General features: G+C 41.9%; 1 protein-coding gene across 2 annotated transcripts in view; it reads right to left on the reverse strand.

The window, feature by feature from the left end:
- Positions 1 to 19,842, reverse strand: part of ADAMTS17 (ADAM metallopeptidase with thrombospondin type 1 motif 17) — a 197,388-nt gene that overhangs the window by 65,755 nt on the left and 111,791 nt on the right. For both annotated transcript variants that reach the window (XM_054837482.1, XM_054837481.1), the window contains exons 11-14: positions 19,568 to 19,669; positions 17,771 to 17,916; positions 12,511 to 12,677; positions 9,773 to 9,900 (exon numbers count right to left, since the gene is read on the reverse strand). In XM_054837482.1, coding sequence (XP_054693457.1) covers positions 9,773 to 9,900; positions 12,511 to 12,677; positions 17,771 to 17,916; positions 19,568 to 19,669 — 543 coding nt within the window. The remainder of the gene's footprint in view (positions 1 to 9,772; positions 9,901 to 12,510; positions 12,678 to 17,770; positions 17,917 to 19,567; positions 19,670 to 19,842) is intronic.

Raw genomic sequence — 19,842 nt, forward strand, 5'->3', positions numbered from 1 at the left:
TGGACCTGAATTCAAACGTTCCCCCTTGTTTCAGAAGACACTGGCCACTGCCTAAGTCCAGATGTATTACAGGGATCAAAGACTGCCAGCATTCAGATGTGTTCTGATGCAGTGTTTGTCTGGGTAAATCATTAGAGACAGACACATGCTGAGAAAGGATGATCATCCTAAATACTTACAAGAGAAATACTGCTCATTAACTAGAACAGCATGTAAGTTAGTGGACAAAAGCTACAGGAAAAATTCTGTATAAATGGGAGTTAAAGGAAGGTAGGAAGAAGACCGTGGAGTTTCTGGCAGTTGCAATTCTCAAGTCTAAACTTCACACCCATGTCCAACAAATAATTTTGGGATATCGAATGTGATTCTACCCCCAAAACAGAAGGATGTCCCAGCAGTTCTCCTTCCAGGGAAATAAATATGATTTATTAATGGGGTTGCTGAAAGGCAGCTGGAAATATATGCCTGCCTGCCACCCTGCTGAGATACTGGAAAGGCTGCGTTTAATTTAAGATTCTAGTGCTATCTTTTATTGTACTGTATTGTTATTAGCACTATGTGAGCACACAAATGAATAAAGGGAATATAATGAGTGTCGAACCACACTTATTCCCAGTGCTGCATGAGGAATCTGTAGGACTATAATGGAGGAGGCAAAGAATGGGGAGTTAGCAATCACATGCTTTGCATTTACACTCTAGTTTCCCAGATGATGTAAACCAGTGGAAGCCAGCAAAGCCTCTGAAAGAACAAGTTGCCCCTCTTCTGACACTGGGGTTCAAGACAAGCCATTTCCTCCCACATTTACTAGGTCACTGACACACTTTGACTTGAGAGACCCTCTCTGAAGGTGTGGAAAGAGCAGCCATTGAATCCACAAATATACCCCCAAAAAACTTTGCTATTTTTCACCCTTCATCTTCACCCTAGTTCCCTGTGAGTGGAGGAACTGGGGATGGCCATTGCAGCCTTCCCGTCAATGGCACCATCCCTCCCATCCACAGGGTAGACTTTCCCTTCAATACAGGGCTTGAGAATAAAAGCCCCCATCACATTTGGGCCAGGAAATGGCTTCTTACAAAGAAAATCTTTAAGAGAATAAACCAGATTTCTTTCTTGGCTTCAAGATGAAAATTGGTGCGTTCTTGCTACTTTATGGAGGAAAAATACCTTGGAAGCACTTTACTCTTGTCTACATAAACATTAGAGCCCATTTCCCCATCCCCAAGCCTTCCAATCATTTCCAAAGTGAAAGTGTATTTAATAACAGTACATAATGAAACAGCTTTTGTTCAGCTTTGACAATGGATTCCAAAAGCTGCAAAGTCATTTAGAAACACATTACAGTGACCACCTTGGTCACTCGGATCCTTTGAAAATTCCCCATGTTGAAAATACTGCCACTCTTAAAGCAAATAAGGCCTTTAGTAAGGCCTGTTGTGATAGGACAAGGGGAATGGTTTTAAACTAAAAGAGGTAGATTTAGACTAGATACAAGGAAGAAATATTTTATTATGAGGATGGTGAAACACTGGAACAGGTTGCCCAGAGAGGTGGTAGATGCCCCATCCCTAGAAACATTCAAGGTCAGGTTGGATGGGGCTCTGAGCAACCTGACTGAGTTGAGGATGTCCCTGATGATTGCAGGGGGGTTGGACTAGATGGCCTCTAAAGGTCCTTTCCAACCCAAACTATTCTATGATTCTAAGTGGCAAAGGGGAAGAGACAGGGCTGGAAGGGCAAGGAAGCAAAACACAGTGAGTATCACCCTTCATGGGAAGAAAGTATCTGCCAGAAGTCCTTGGACTGTTAATGACAAACATGTTCAGTTTTCTCCAAGGTGAGAAAGCCCCTGAGATTCCAGCACTGGGGGCCAGAGGCTTAAGCCTGAGACCCACCAGACAGGGAGTAAGATCTTTCGAGTCTGTACATCATCAACTTCTCACTGACATTATGCTGTATGCTATATGTATTATACTGTCAATCATTAAAACAGATAGAGCTGCCCTCAATCTGCAGAAAGCTTTCAAAAAAGTGAGGGCTTAATTAACTGTATGCAAAGGGAAAATCCCAAGTTTCACTGCTCCAAAATAAAGTTTTTATAGTGCAGAAACAATTCCGTGAAACCCGAATAGCTCAAAGGATCTTTACCATCTCTAACTTGTTTTGTGCTGCTTCCTGTACTGTCCATCTTACTGATCAAGGTAAGGTGATTTTTTTAATTAAGAAGCAGAAGAGGGAAGCTTCATATTCTGAGGAAAGACAGACCTTATAAATAACATGCTGTGCATTTTCTGACCCAAGAGTTATCCTGCAGGTGAGCAGACTGAGTCCATGAACCAGTCAATCCAGCAATAGCTCGATACTTTCAGTTCCATCAGTCTTGAATGGAATGGGGAGAAGGGAAGCAGTTTTGTAATCTTGCCAAGATGGTCCATTAAGGAATGAGCGGGGCACTTGGAGCTCGTTCGTGTTCAGAAGGAAGAATAACAAGTAAAAAGCCAGTCTGGTGTAACCACCATCTGTTTAGTAGTCTGTGGGTGCACTCACCACTGTCAGCCCTGTTCTTGGACGCTTGGAGCTTCCCCGTACCATCCAACATGGACTTGGACAGTGATATCCATAACTTTGGCAAAGGGACTGATGTTAACACCACCCAGGAGCTCCAGCTCCTGCCTGTACTAGCTGTTGAAAGCCTGCAGTGCTGCAGTACTGCTATTAACAGCTTTGATTGGACAAAAAGAAACAGATTTTAACCAAAGCCAGTCCCTTGCCCATATTAAAACATGGAAGTGCTGGCAAGAAACTTAAAGATAGTCTTGTGGGGCTTCAAGTCCTCAGCATGGACAGTCACAACTATATCCACAGGTTTCTTGATGATCTTCAACCTAGGCAGTCTCCTATTCTGACACCATGTTTTGGAACTATCCATTGACCTTTAAATTGGCAGGTAACTCCACATTTGCTGAGCCAAAGGCCTGAAATTCATTCTCTTTGAGCTGATATCTCAGTTCACCCTTCCTTCTCTCCCTCCCCCCTCCTCTCATTTTTATAATTAAACATCTGAAAATACTGCTTGTTGGGTGGTATTTCCAGCTTCAGTCATTGCTGGCTCCAGCATAGGAAAACTCCTCTTCTCTTCTGAATACACATCATTTGGACTCTCTGTGTGAACTATTTTCTGTATTGCTTGGATATTTTTTAATGATATTTTTGTTTGTATTTTCAATGGCTGTGTAAGAGTTCAATTGATACAGCCTGCATGAGTATGTTTTGCTACATAAACACAATTATTTTTGTTATATACACCCACCCTGTGTAAGAAATGACATTGTAGGCTCACAAAACTGTAATGCTTCCCATATGCTGAACTAACTAGCTGTCTCAATGGATCAAATATAAATATTGATGCAACATGTGCCATTTTACAAATTAATCATGTACAGAGCATGCTGGTTATGACAGATTCATCTACACTGCCAATTTTTTGTCCATAGTATCCAGTGTCCATTGATACCTCCAGGGATGGACCACATGAAACAGGAATGTACATATGTGAGCAACTGACATTCAGATCTGAGGGTAAGAGAATTCTTATTTCTTTGTTTTAAACATGGCTGCCCTTCTGGAGGATTATGGGTGTCTGTCAGGATTTGTACAGGACGGTGAGCCTAGATCCCTAATCAAGCAGTTCATCTGTAAGTTACTTCTATTTCTGTTCCACAACAAATTTTGTGTGATGGATTGGAGTCCATGTAGAAGTTAGTTCAGCAAATATTCTCCTGTCATTTCCTGAGCCTTCAGATTTTATCTGAATCAGAGCAGCTCTGCTGGCACAGGAGATATGCACTGCCTATTTTAAATTAGCATTATTGTATCTGCATTAGATACGCAATTACATTTGTCCATTGACTTTGTGTTTAGATGCCTTAATAGTTCATGAGTGTCCCGGTTTCAGCTGGGATAGAGTTAATTTTCTTCCTAGTAGCTGGTATAGTGCTGTGCTTTGGATTCAGTATGAAAATAATGTTGATAACACACTAATGTTTTAGTTGTTGCCAAGCAGTGTTTACAATTAAGGAATTTTCAGCTTCCCATGCCCTGCCAGCGAGGAGGCATGAGCTTTCTGCAGGAGGTGCACAAAAAGCTGGGAGGGGACACAGCCAGGACAGCTGACCCAAACTGGCTGGAGGGATAGTCCATACCATATGACATCATGCTCCATATATAAGCTGGAGGGATTTGGCCAGGGAGCGCCAAGACTTGGGAACTAGCTGGACACTGATTAGTGGGTGGGCAGCAATTGTGCTGTGCATCACTTGTTTCATATATTCTGTCGTCATCATTGTCATTATTATTATTATTATTTTCTGTCCTATTAAAATGTTTTTATCTTGACCCACAAGTTTTACTTTTTTTTTTGATTCTCTCCTCCATCCCACTGGTAGTGGGGGGAGTGATCAAACGGCTGTGTGGTTGTTTTAGCTGCCTGCTGGGTTAAACTAAAACAATGGGGATGCTAGATACAATTATTCTTGATAACCACTTTTTCACATATAGAGCTTGAAGGTTATGTGTCAAAACCCCTGTGTTCTGGCAGCAGAGCACGTTACATGAGCAAACATGCAAATAACACAAGGCCTTTTCCGATCCCAGGAACTCCTTTGCTTCTGTTCTTTGGTCACTTTCTATAGCTACCCCTTTCTGATCCTTCCAAACCAGCTTCATCTGAATTGACACCTCTGACCTGATTCCACCCTGCCTCTGCCCTGGTTTATACAAATGCCAAGAGGCTGCAGATACCAGAGGATTTTATACCAAGTGTCCACTCTTTAAAAGAGGCATCTATCATGTCAGTTCTGGATGTGAAAATAGTATATATTTATCAGTATATGATATATCCATAGCCTCCCTTCCAGTCAATTCTTGGCTGCTCAATCCACAAGTAAAATCTAAAGCCTCCAAGGTAGAGAACATGATTGTTGTCTATTATATGCTCTCTGTGAGTTAACATAGAAGAAAAATAGGGAAACAGAAGGTTTTATTTTTTCATATCCCATTGTAAAGTACACTAAAAAAGTAGTAAGATATCAAGGAAGTCTTGGTTTTTGTCGCTGTGCCTTACCACAAAAAGCCCTGATACTCTTTTTAGGCCTCAGATTATATAGCTACAGTCCCAGAAATTGAAAAAGAAGGCAATTATACAACAGGTTTCTGCACTTCAAACAATCCTGGATTTTGTACACACATATTAAATAATTTATCAAAATACAGTGCTAAGCCAAGTTGTTGTATGGAGACAAGATACCCAGTCTGGAACATCTTGCACCACAGTTTGTAGTGCAGGAATATGAATAATACATAGAAAATACTCAAGTGAGGAGGCAAAGCCAGATCTGCATGCATCAATCAAATGCAAAAAGTAGGTACTGAATACGTAGAAAATTGTTTGCCAGCAAAATGTACAGCAGACAACTGCAAATTATCCTCTGCCACCTATGGCCCTCTCTTGACATTGTGCCTATCCAATTTGCAAAAACTATTTTTGAAAATGTGTCAATTTTCAACTATGTGCTCCCTTTTCATACTGTATGACAATCACTTTTGGAAGGAAGTCATTCTATAATATTTTTGTTGTGCCAGGACAGCCTAATGTGTGGCTTGTCATCGTTGAATGGACTGTGGATTCACCAGCAAGTTAAAAGTAGCCATGCTATGACAAAATATTCATGAGAAAACTGTAGACAGAGTCAAAATATCTTCATCTTTTAAATTGTTAAATCACAGCAAAGACCGCCCTTGATCTCTAGCCTGGTTCTGCTATAGAGGAGGTCTCTCTTGAAAAGAGACCTTAGATTACATCCTGAAGTACAATCTGTAGTCCCACTGGAAAGTTCTCATGCTATCATGAGTCTCAGACTAATCCTCCTTTGAGAAAAGCCAGCACAAAGTCATGTGCGTCATAACAGTCAGCTGAGCAGCTTGTCTTCTCCCCACACCACTGCTGTGTGACATCTGACACCTTTTTCAGCTCTACTTCTGCCAGCAGTTTTCTATTAACATCATCAGCACAGAGTGAAGAGCTGTGAGAGGGTAGAAACCACACTGCTTCCATGAATGTTGACTCACGAAACATAGACCGAACAGTCTTGAGGAAGAACAAAACCCTCAGAGAATCCTCTCTCTGAAAACCACTTGTCACTTGAAAAGAAATATGAGAAGATAAAAGCAATCTGAGCTGCTGGTTGCATTGCCCTACCCCATCTTCATCATGTCCATGCTAGAGAAAGCAAACTGTGGAAGCAGGCAAGAGAGAGGCTGCAAAGCCTACATGAGCACTTACCCTCCTTCTCCTCAGATGCATCAGACTGCTCTTGTTTTCCAGCCTGCTACAGAATTTCTGTCTCCGAAAAATCTCAGGAGAAAAGAAATTCTCCTTGCTAGAAGACTATGTGCATTTCAAGAAGAAAAGGTCAAAGAGCATCTAGTTTGCTCAGAAGATGCATTTGTCATTACAATGTTTTCTCTAAAGGCAACACTCCAATTTTTCAGATCAACTCCTGAAGCTCTGACAGAGCTTTTATTTTGCCCTCATTCTGGCAAACTTTTATCACTATCAAGAATGAAATGTTCAGCCTCAAAAAACAACTCTAATAAACAAGGACAGGACAAAATTGAATGAAGACCTTATGATTTGTCTCAAAGACAAAGAGTAAGATTATGAAAAGTCTAGGTGACTTATGAATCCCTATGCTAAATTTAGGGCTGACTTTGCTCTCTGGTGCTTCTATGCATGACCAAAGTATTAGCCAAGTTTACTCACTCCAGCTGCCTTCAGATGTAAGTGATAAATACAGGCATGTTGCTGCTTATGACAATTTTGCTTCAGGAATAGTGAGGCTGACACCAAAAGGCTTCGTTCACACTGTTTAGATTGGAGCTCAGCTCATGTCTTTAAAATGAATCTGTAATAAGTTCACAAAGTACCAGTGAATGAAAACCCTCCTCCCTTAGTCCCCAAATGCAGCTAGGGTATTTTGAGGCTTCAAAGAATCTGTTCCTGCTTCCCTTCTCAAAGTATTGCTCTCCTTGCAAGAACACTGCTTTTTCTTTGCCATGTTCATCTACATTCACTCATCATGCAACAACAATGCATGAGTTTCATTTAGGAGCATCTACCGCTGAAGGGAAAAGAGCTATTACATTTCCTGGACTAGATGTTCAGAGGCAATGGTTACTGCTAATTTGTCTGTTACATTGGCAATGTGTCATTCCTGCCTTTGAGAGCCTTTAACTAGAAATATTACACAAGAAAATAAATAACAGTAATACCACCCTCTGATTTCAGCACTTATTCTCTTCTCCAGACCCCCCGCAATGCTTGTTGCCAGGCTTTGTCTACACTGGGTAAAGAAATAAGGAGAAGAGTAATTAAATAAATATGCCAATTAAATTGGTTTAATAGGCAGCTAGTTAGACAAGTATCTGTGGCAAATGGGGTACACAGTCACGTATGGCAATTCTCAGCACTAAACTGCATATAAGGCAGGAAAGTATTATAAATGAGTTCACGAGGCTTTCAAATCTGCTCGGCTTGAATTCATCATTTTGCATTTTCTCTCAGCCAGATGCAAAGGGACTGAATGTTCTGCAGCTGTCATCACCTCTCTGCACAGTTAAAGGCAGTTGCCCCCGACTTAAGAGTGCAATTTGCTTTTCATGATGTACCTCCAAAGATCTGTGCTCATAAAGGTTTTAATTTGGAGCGGAGCTTACTACTGCTTCACACTGGAAGAAGAAAATGTACGTTGCCATAATGTCTGATTCACCATTTGTGGCTGATCTGAACGTTTGGAGCAGTAAAGCTGGCCAGCCCAGCGTAATGGTCAATGGCACACAGCTGGAGGTGCACAGCTGGTCTTACTATAAAAGGTTATTAATGGATTTTTTAGTTTATTCAGATACAGCTGAAAACAGGGAAAAATTAAGTAACTTGTGATGCACCATGAACCTGGCTCTATGCAAAGCACTTTGTATTAAAGAGCATATAAAGAATCAAACCTGTGCTGGCTCCCCAGCAACTCTCTGTTCAGTCTTCATCTGAATAAATTAGGACTGAATTAAACACGCCTCTTCAGCAGCATTTGGCAGGAAACAGTGGGAAGCGTCTCCTTGCAGCAGTGCAAAATTCAATCCAGATAAAGATTTTTCACTTATCTCTTTGCATTGCTATTAGTAAAGCTGCATTATTCCCCCAAAGCCTCTCTTATACCCAGGTGATTACCATGTTCATCTATCTCCCTGCCCAGAAGTCTCAAAGCAATAAGAACTGGTAGTTCTTAATCACTGCTCACAGAAATCAGAAATAATGCTGAATTTGGTGTGCCTTGTGCCCCTAGGGCAAATCAGCATATCTTCCACGAAGTGAGTGAAGTAAAGAGTGATGCTAGGAAGGTACTCTGGTTAATACCGAAAAGCAGAACTCCTAGTATAGGATACAAATCTAGACAAGGATAAACTTAGAGGAAGAACTGTCTGGAAGAATCCAGCACTGGCAAGGTTGCAGAAGGCAACTCAACTGTCTTTCACATCACTAACGTGTGTGCTGCAAACTTTGAACACATGCTACATAATTAGGAGAAAGAAAAACCATTAAGTGTCTGCCCCGTCATAGTGTCCGTGACAAATGACTTGAATCCAACTCCAACACATTGCTAGAAGCATCCATTCCAAATGACTTCCTGTAATTTATGATCTTTAAATAAACATTTTCTTCTCTCTTTTCCCTTGTCCAAACCTTAAATCTCCAGTTAGTATGGGTCTACAATCAAACCCGAAGACTCTTGAACAGAGTCCTCTTCATTTCCATTCTTGTCTAACCAGAGACAGAAGGAAACAACCATTTTGAGGGTTTGGCCAGTCCATCCAGGGACAACCAAGGGGACATTGATTGTCCCACTGCGGTACAGCAGAAGGAAGCCTACCCTACATTTTGTCTGGTTTGCTCTTTATGTGACCCAAGCAAGACAATGCAGATGAGAGGCAAAAGAAAACTGGCTTGGGTTGTGCTCACGGATCTGCTCCTTTAAACCTATACTCTCTATTGCATGGAGCTTTAAAACCTAGTTTGTGGGAGGAAGGAAACCTACTGCAAGGGAAACAGGCCCTTTGAACAGTTTTGGTGGGCCCCTACAGTAACTCACCTGGGCATTACCTAGCAATACTGTTAACAAAAATCACACAGGGGAAGCTACTGGCTCATGTAGCTGCAGGAGCCAAAGAGCAAGTGGTATTGAAAAGCTTCCTCAATATTTCTAGACAGGAACCAGGTAGATCTGAAAAGCATCATGATGCTGGCAATGTAACGCTTGTAACAGGCTAGTGACAATTTACAATCCAGTTTGCAGCATCAGTGGGTTTTTTCAGTGATTCCTCTAATAACCAAAATGGAGCAGTTAAGCAAGCCAGATTTCTAGTCCCGTTTGCTCCCCTCACAAAAGTCCCTTCCCACCCAAGCCATTTGATGACTACACACAAGCAAATGTGATCATTGAACATTCCCAGCTGCTCCTCATACCTTGGGCATTTATCCTAATTCTCAGACCAAGACACAGGGTTGTGGAGTGCTTACAATGGGTCTTATAAAATAGGGTTGTCCTCTCCCCTCAGAGACAGCCTCCCAGCCACCCACAGGGATGCCTGTTCTAGGATACACACAGTTGCCCCAGACTATACATAACACTAGAAATAAAACAAGAGAAAGTTACTCCACCTGGCACTTGCCATGTACACAGAGGTCGGTCTCATAAGGCCCACATGGAGTACCATCGAGCACTCTGTCTGTCACCAGCACAGGGGAATCCTTCCCCAGTGGAGAGCAGAAGAGCTCACATGGCTTATCTGGAAAAAGAAATACAAAAGCAACTGCCTTTAGGAACAGCACAAACAAGTGCAATGGCGATGCAGTCTCTACATAAATGGCTTTGGAAAGGTATCTGTTGATATTCTCATCTTTGAAGGAACATGAGCCTTTCAATTTAGGCCTGTCATTTGCCCACTTTAAGATATCAATATTCAAAGGGTTACATTGATGAGACTGGTCTTTTAAAACACAGAAAACTATTTAGTCAGTACAGTTTTATATATCTGTCTGTGAGTGGAACATGTTTGTTACAGGGAACGTTCAGCAGCCTGATATGAATGACCAAGTCACTGCGTGAGTGCCTCAGACAAAATTCAGGCTACAGCCAGTGATTTAAGAAGAGCAAGTACTCCAGTCCATTTCTGCTCTTGGACTGACTTTCTTGCATCAGTTTGCCAGTAAGAACACTTGATTACATAAATTTAAAGCATTCTTGCATACATATTACCTACTATTTCCTTAAACTGATATTTGTGGTCCTACAAACTTTTCCATCAGGAAACTATGCTGCTAGAGTATCTAGAGAAAGAACCTCCAAATTCATTTGAAATACATCAGTAGAGAAAAGTTGCGTTTTTCACCCGCACCAATGGCAATTGTTATATTATATATTTAGACCTCAGTTTGGAAAAGCTACTATTGTGTTTAGATGGAGGAGTTAATTAAAAAAAAAAAAAGCTTTTTCAAAGATTTGTATTATTAACTGGCAGCATTAGAGCAGATGTCGGGGTTTGCTGACTGCATTTGCCATATATTTAAGTAACAGATATTTAGGCAATTTCATGTTTTTCCTTTGGAGCTGACTCTGCTACTCACAGACTTCATCCAATGAAGAACCTAGAGACATTCAAATGGAAACATGTTTTGTTCTACATCAAGTACCTCCACTCATCAGACATAAGAGAGAAGGTTTGCCAACACATTAAGCTAAGCAGCATAGGCCTTTTCTGAGTTTCCAATGCAATCAAAATCTGCAATCAGCTCCCACCTCACTAATACATGTAAGTAGAGTTCAAGCACAGTGGAGGTTAGCTCAAGGTTGGTTTGGCTCTGTGTCTATTTAAATGCTTCTGAGTGTGGCACTTTGATATGCTGAAAAAAGCTACTGGCAAACTGCATGGGTGCTCTAACATGCTTCAATAAACAGTGACACTGAGATGTGAAGCTGAGCTGCCCTCTGTCCATCTGTCTTGCTTGACAGAGGAACTACAAGCGTATCCTGTGGATGTTCAAACTCCCTGCCTTGTGTCTGATGCAAAGCAAATTCGCAGAGGCTGGATTTTGATTTCACTTGCAGAGGAGCTGGGAAAGCTGTTGAAAGTGCTGCTTGTGCAGGAAATCGCTAGTCTGACCACTTCTGGACAACCTCTCTTTCTGCAGCAGCAAGATCTGCAACAGGATTTGCATTCATGGAAATGGGGCAACACAGCTCAGGTGAGTGAGGCTTTGCTAGATAGTGGGAACGATGTTGGCTATTATCTTTTAGCAATAGCTTGTTCAGTCTTCAATAGGTCAAAAAATGTCATATTCCCTTTCTGCGGCTGAATGAAGTTCCCACTACAATATGCTACTAATTGTGGCAGCACTGATCAGACACGATCACTGAATCATCCGTTGTTTGTTTTTTTCTCTCTCCTATTTACCGTACTCTCAGCAACCCATAGTTACTGACTGGAAATGGAGAAAGGAATGAAACAGCTCACCCCTGGAAAAAGCTGGGAGAGTTTTCTGTGACCGAAACTAGTCAGGTAAGTAGCTCTGCATTGTGCATTCATCCAGCAAAACTATTTGAGAGGAAGGCAGAGGGGAACAAAAAGCAAAACCAGCCTGTATCCTAGGACATGTGAAGGAATTGTGCTCTTGGAGGGTCCGCTATGGGGACTGAAATGCTGTCTGTACGCTTGTCCTGGTGTCAGACCTAACTTGTCAGTGCTAGCACAGGAAAGGGCTTATCCAGTGCCTGGTCTTCTGGTATCAGTTTCAACACCATCCTCCTCTGTTAGCATCTGGTCAAGCTAAGATGAACAAATGAAACCAGCCTTGTCTGTTTTTCAGCAGAGTGCAGCAAAATATGTTTGTTCCTGCAGAAAGGACATTATTACAATCCTTTTTCATATCCCCCCAACATCTGGTTGAAAGCAGCTGAACAGCAAGATCCAGCAAAGGAAGCATTAAAGGAATATAAGTAGGATAGGCAATCATGCTGAAATGCCCAGAACTGACACACATTAAAAATGTCCCAGGGAATCCTTTTTTTCAGTTCCAAATGAATTTGTACTTTCTAATGTTTAAACTCCCATTCCCAAATACATACCTATTCAGATTGCGAATCAAGGCACCTCTTCCCCAGCATTACAAAAAGATGAGTAAAGAACTGACAGCTCTGTATTTTCTGTTAAGAAGGCTAAAAGAACAGAAGGGCAGCACCAAGAACAACTAATCGTAATCAGTCTTTCAGTTGTAGCTAAGGGGAACATACTGTAGCCTTCTCACAAACAAACCGGAGTCCTGCAGATGAAATCAAGATGGATTGAGAAGCTACAATGAAAGAACAGCAAGGAATTACAGAGGAAGATGGAAAAACTTACCATCAATGATGACAGCTGTCAGGAGGCTTTTTTTCTTGTTGGTGTATCTGTCATGGGCCTGGCACTGTTGGTCCCTAAAGCTTGGCACACCTTTAGGGCAGGGTAAGTTCTCACACGCAGTGTGCTCTACGCTGGCTCCACGACAGTTCTTCCCGCCTGGCCCCGGGCTATGGCAGGAAAGACAAACCAGGGTCAGCAGAAACAGCACAGCTACTCACAGGCACACCTTCGCCTAAGTTTCCATGTCCAAGGCAACTCTTGAAAGAGCCAGAAGGATCCTTCCTCTCAGATGTTCCTTTCTGGAGGTCAAATCCTGCTCTCAGTTGCTCTGACAGAAAATTATTCAAGCTCCATTCTGGATCTATAATTGGCTTATCATAACAGATGCTCTGGAGTACTTCAGAAGGATGTTCTTTTGTAGTATCCCATACACAGATCAGTAACTAGGGGCTGCCCACACATTGCACACCTCTGCTAAGAGGTAATGCTATTCACCTGTGGACACCAAGCAGCCTTCTTAGAAGACAGTGTTTAACTGTTTCTATTCTGGTCACAAACCAAGGCATGTGACTAATTTTACACTGCTGACCTACAGTTCTTCTTTGACTTCAACAGCAATTCATTCCTGTCCTAACCTGTTTTCAGATGGAGCAGGCGAAAGACTGAGAAAGAGGGGAGAGAAGGTGTGTGTGGGGGTAAAACTTTGGGTTCTGCCATGACATCAGGCCTGAGCTCTGACTAACTTTTCCTATGACTTGGGACAAGTTTCTTAACTGATGGTGACATGTGAAGGTTAGGCTTTGGAAGGTGCACTGAGCATGACACCTAACATCTAAGTATTATTTATAGTTTCATAGTCAGGCAGTTCAGGAGATAATTTGTGGTTCCATCACAAATACCAAAGTTAAGTATTTATATTCTTAATGGGGAACCTAGAGGCACCACGGTGATGTTACTGTGCCCAGGATCACACCTAATACCCAAGGCAGAGGCAGGCAACCCGGAATGTTTCACCTCTTTCCACCATTTGCCTTGCCCCCTGCCTCAAACACTCTTAACAATGGGGACACTGCAAATGCCTCTTCAGCACATGTCCTCTAAGGTTCTGTTTTCAGCAGTCTGAAACTAAAATAACATAGAATGAGCTATAACCTGTACCATAAGTAGGGTGTCCAGAAACAAATCTGTGCAGCAGATAATCTCCATCTATGAAAACCACACCATTTTACACATTTGGTTTTTAAACATGCAGGAAAGGCCACTAATCCAACATCAGGATTAAGCACCTGCAAAATCTATTTATTCTTATTTATGATTCCCCAGAGAAGACGGAAAACTCAAACTCTCAACAATAGCCTATATTTTCTCTGCAAAACAAAACAAAACAAAACAAAACACCCCAAGTAAGCAAAATCCTTGGCCATCCTAACAGATAATTTCTTCAGCCACTTGCTGATACTCTCCTGAATTTGTCACATACCTATCTCCCCAGCTGTAACCAGCAAAGACGGATAAAGTCATGTTCTGACTTTTCTTTAACAGATGGCTATAAAAAGCGACTCCAGCCAAATTCCAGTTTTTAGCAGTATGGCAGTGCATTCCAAAAGCTTCTTCCCCCCTCCCTCCCAGAAGAGCAATGAACATCAGGTTATATCACCCACCTAATTAGAAACCAAGGCCCTCATCGTATATCATTTATTTGTGTCAGTAGTCCTAGCAAGAGTTGCCCTGTTCATTTACACGCTGGCTATAGGACTACGTCTTTGACTTCCTAGCTGTGCTGGACCTGATGAATTCAGCATTCGGTGCAACAGAAACATTTGATTCTGCATAGAAGAGCTTTATGCCAAATTTCAGCCTAGATCAAATTTTCACGGTAGCTCCATAAATCCGAGAAAAAGTGTTGTGTGTGTTGGTTTTTGGGTTTTTTTTTAAATGGAAATGCTGGTCTCCAATGACACTGTAACATCACAGAGAGTCACCAAAAGAACAGCCTGCGCAAACGCCTGCTTGCACTGCTAACACCTCTTTTCTGCCGCAGAGACATACAAGGCAGCAGATGTGCTGAGACTGATGCAGACATCTGGGAGGATTGTGTCTGCTGCCTTAGACTGGATGAGAGAGACACTCAGTCCCCTGCACTCATGTAAAGACAGATACATGAACTTTGGTTTCAGCACCATCTCCTGCTAAAGCAAGAGATGTAGCCATTGAACGTAAGTGACTCTGTGCATGTTTGTGTGCACATACACAGGAAAAAACAAACCAAACCTCACAAAGAAAGCAGTCAGTATACCCAAAGAGTGACAGCTCTCTCTCAAGAATAGAGTATCAAGATGATGACCATGGAACAGGAGACACAGTAGGACTACTATTTGCTGTGTTCATCAGCAGTCACCTTGGCTTTAATCTTAACATGTCATTAAGTTGTGAGGGACTTTCTATAAGTTTGCCAAGGCAGACTGGAAGCAAGCAGCTCTTGCTATTGGTAATAATGGTCACTAGCAATAATAAAGTAATAGCAATCCATCAGGAGACAGAATTCCTGAGCACCTGCCACTCCCAGTCAGTGGGAGTTACAGGGATATACTGCCTTCTGACCTGCACTCCTCTGCTCGGCTCTTCAGCAGCCTGACCTGTCTTCCCTTTCTAATTAAGGAATAAAAGGAACTGCCTCCTCCTGATGTAGTGTCTTCCAAAACGAAAGAGTTGGATGCACTCATGTCATCAGCCACAAAACAACAGAGCATCCTACAGAACTGGGGGATGTTTCCACTCCCAGTAATCCAACAAAAAACAATATACCCAACAAGACCTTCCCAACTCAGTTCCCCTCTGTCCAATAGCATCATACTTTATTTGGTAGTATGTTGCTGTTTTCTACTTGATTAACTCTAGTAAAACACTAGTAGAATATACAGCATCTATTCAAGGGGTTCAGGAAGAAGCAGATAAACAGACATGAACAGGCAGTCAAAGAAATGGACAAGATATAGCGCTCTAGGCTGATTATGTTCTACTTCAGTTACTGCTTGGGTAGGGAATGCAGAATTACTGACAGTAATCTTTTACTTAACTGACCTGTGTAGTAGTATTTCAGTGTTACAGGCCTCTTGGCTCATTTAAACAGGATATCGAGTGTTTTCATCATGCAAGATGAAGAAAAACAATGACAGTCACTCCCTCCGGTCTCCCACAAACAGTTACCTAGCATTTGTTCATATGCCTTTCTTTTCCTGCTTCACTCTGTGTTGGTGGCTTCATCCTCGTGTCCCTTCCACCTCCCCAAATGCTGAGGCCAAGACTTTGGGCATCATTTATATCAGATTCTGCAAAAGAATCTGAAGGGAAAGATCCCTGTAATCCCAGGTCCCAAGCCCTGTATAATGTGGGCTCTAGCACTGCCTGGGATTTCCAATAAACAGTATAATTCAAGTCCACCCTGACACATGCCTGAAACAGTGACTGTGCGAGATCTCCTGGTAGACAACTTCACAGCCATCTTCCACCGTATTTGTGCCAAGGGAATCCAGTCACTAATAGAACTGAAGAAATCAAAGCCCATTTATACTATTGCAACCCTTTTACATGACAAGAGGGGACTGGAGAAGGGGTGGAGATCTCATTCTGATGTTCTGTTTAAGCCAGTGGTTTTCTCTTCAATCCCACTGTTCGACAACAGTCCAAAGCCTAGACAAGAACACATGGCAGTACAACTCTAAGGTCTGCATGTGCAAATTGGATGATGACACACTGCCTTACAATCATTTGGAGGCAATGCATGCAAATACTCACAGAAATTACAGAGAGGAAAAACCAAATCAAACAGTGAAGCAACTGGTTTAAAAATATTGATAGTCCCACAGGCTCAAAAGTCAGCTGGCAGGAGTAGAGATTCCAGTTTAAAAAAAAATAAAAATCCCAAGACCAAATATATATAAAATAAAAGATAAATCCCTTAGCCAATATTTTTGGACAGTGAATAAACCAGCTGCAGAAGAAGTGGGCTGATGCCAGGAATTTGAAGCAAAAGAAGATCACGTGTACATCCCCAGCCAAGAATGTATATGAGCAAGAGAATTTTAAAATCAGTGTGCAATCTTAGAGGAAGCATTTCCTGTAATTTAAGGAACGATGATGAATGGATTTAGGTTTGGTCAGCACTGTGGTTAAAGAGACTTTTTGTAGCTGACAGCAAAGAAACCAGCTCAGTCCCTTGTTCAGGAAAATGAGCTGGTAAAAATCAAGCCTGGACATTATAGACATGCAATTGCAGTTCAGTGTTATTTAAGGAGAGGAATAAACAAAAATATCCCTTTCACATGAATACAGCTCAGCAGCAGTCAGTGTATGCCTATGCATCATATAGACGTGTCTTCAAAGTGATTACGTTGCTAGCCAAAATTTCAGCCCTATTTAAAAAGAAAAGTTTCCTGTGCTTTGTCTGTGGAAAAAACCTTAAAATATGAATAAAGTTAGAGATACACAACTTGGAGGGCTCCTCTCAAGATTGTGAGCACCCTCATTCATCTCGGAAGTTACGATGCACACAAATAGGGGTGGTCAGTTAAACGGCCACTGGGCGAACCTATTCAGGCCTCCCATAAGAAGAAAAGACTTCCAGATGTGCCTCAATTGACCTGAGGGATGAAGGATGGTACATGGGAGATAACATCACTTACATTTCTTCCTGAATCGGAAAAAAATGCAAGCTCAAGCAGAAAGCATAGGGTTATTTGTAGTCACTGTGCAAGAGCTCAACAGCACCCACTGCACTCTGTGTGCGGGAAAAATTTCCTTTCCATATGCGGTACATCCTGATGTACAGAATATCTCAAGGTGCTTTACCAACACAGCTATATGACACTATGACCACCGTCAGCCCAGAGCCAGCACTCCCTGTAAAACTGATCTCTAAGACATATTGGCTCAGTTTGGTCTGTAGATCCAGATCAACTGCTCCTCATTCACTGCAGTGCTGGACAGGAAACACAGAATCATTTTTTCTGCAAAACTACACGTCTTTAATTACATTATATCTATGTTTGAATAATTGCAATGGGCCACTTCCAATGGCAACGCTTCAAGCCATTTCCACAGAACCGACTGAGTCACTCCAGGATTTTCACCTGGTCCTTGCTGGAGTGAACAAATCTCTCATGTCCTCTCCACAGCTCTGGTACCCATTTCTTCCCTGCACTCTTGCAGCAAGGATTGTCTAAGTGCTACATGCAAAAAGAAACATGATGTGAAGACTCACGGGGGATTGTCGCATTTCCGCTGTCTGAATCGCACTCCTGTGCCACACGTCCGGCTGCACATGCTCCACTGACTCCACATGCTCCAGTCTCCATCAACATGCTCAGGGATGGGAGTTTTACTGACACACTCCCCAGCTCGGCACCACTGAAATGCAAAAAGAAGCCCCGATCTTGCAAACATTCCTGCATGGGTGGACTTAAAAGGATATCTGAGAGATTACAACTAGTCCATGTTTATGCTTCTAGAGATTCAAGGCCTCAGTGAGATCGAGGTGGGAGGAGGAGAAAGGGAGGAGGTGAAACATAGAAATTTAAGTGTCACCCTCAATGAACCCCTGAAGGGAGTTCTGTCATTAAAAAAGATGACAGAATTGAGCCCCTTGATTTATAAAGCAGATAATTATCTAAGTACTAAGACTTAAAGCTACCCTCTTCACAGAAACCGAGTCCAAGAAATTACACCCCAAAGCTATGTCTTCATCAGCAGTATTCACAGTATGTACAAAATAATTGAGGTATTTTGGACCTAACTTGGCTAAAGCCCCAAACAACCTTTGATCCTATTAGGCTGTGTGACCAAGCAGTAAACTTGGACTATTCTACTGCTCTGTCCAGGATATGATACAGTAAGCACTGCTAAGGAGTCTTATGAAAGAATCACCAGGACTCTGTAGTTAGAAAAACATATATGTAAAAATCTTTTGTCTCAGCTTCCTAGTCATGCTTTCCAGGAGCCAGCTTTTCTTGTCGTTGTTGATCTTTATTTGCAAGCAAAGATAAGGTCTCTAATCTTTTAGTGACAAACTTTTAAATTTTACTCTTTCTTACCTCCCCAACCATACAACATACAAAAATATCAGAATCCAAAACCAGTTGGCAGTTACCAAACCAGTCAAGTTCTTTTGTAGCCTAACAAGTTATCAGCCACACTGGGAGAATCAACCACATAGGTTTATGAACCACATACTACCTATCACAGCCCATCTCGGAGGTTAAACACGTTCACTTAAGTCAACTTCTCAGCACAGTAGGTCAGCTGGGAGGCAGCAGCTCAGCCTCAGTAACTCCCACCTTTACGGCATTGAAGCCAGTTACTAGAATGATGTTTTTCACTGGAGGGAGATCCACCAATCTGAGAGTTTATTTTGTGTTTCTTGCAATGATTTTCTACATTGACCTGGATTCTGGGAAGTCCATACATGCCTTAGTCATCTGAGTATGTATATACATAACAGTAACCACAAATGATACTTCAAAAATAACGGAACATCACTGAATTTGACCATTTCGAGCTACTTTTAGAAACTATGAAGGTTTTAAGTAGCGTCTTTTTCTTTCCCCATCTTTCTCCACTCCCCAAATGTCAGCCTAAATGCTCTCCACACTCTCTACCTCAAATATAGCCAAGAACACTACTACCTTAGGTTACGCTGAAAAAACACCTCACTCATGAAGCACCACTGACAGCAATGAACAGAAGTGACAGGAGTGAGCTACCACCTAACATGACTCACAGGGAACTCAGTCTCTGCACTTAGCAGTGAGACATGGGGTTTTCCTGCAGTGTTTGTGCCTACACCACAAGAACTTGACTACTGAGGTCTCCAGAGGCTACTGGAATACACATAACATAAAATCAGAAAGACTTAACCAAATCTGGCTGTTAATTGAGCAGTTTCTGTAACAGAATCAGTAAAAAAATATGACTTTATGGTAAATACTGAACATCTTGGAAATATTATTCCACAGACAATGCTGGAAAAAAGAAACTGACTGCTACTGAGCATTTTGATTACCTTGTCTGCGCCACATTCAGTGCCATCCAGAGGGGGGTCCAACTTTGTTTTACAGGACGTATCTCCTTCCACCAGGCACCAGAGCCCAGCACACATCAAATGCTGTAATCACAAAGCAACGAGGTGCAGTTATTACTTTTGGAGATGTCAGCTATCATTATGGGATACACTGCAAAGCTCAGGCAGTCTTTCTCAAGTGAATCTGGAGGCATCTAGTTGGTTTGGGAGCAATTATTTTTTAAGGATAGATTGGCATTAAGTGGTGGGGCTGGGAA

Source organism: Grus americana, chromosome 10, assembly GCF_028858705.1.
Source record: "Grus americana isolate bGruAme1 chromosome 10, bGruAme1.mat, whole genome shotgun sequence".
Lineage (NCBI taxonomy): Eukaryota > Metazoa > Chordata > Aves > Gruiformes > Gruidae > Grus > Grus americana.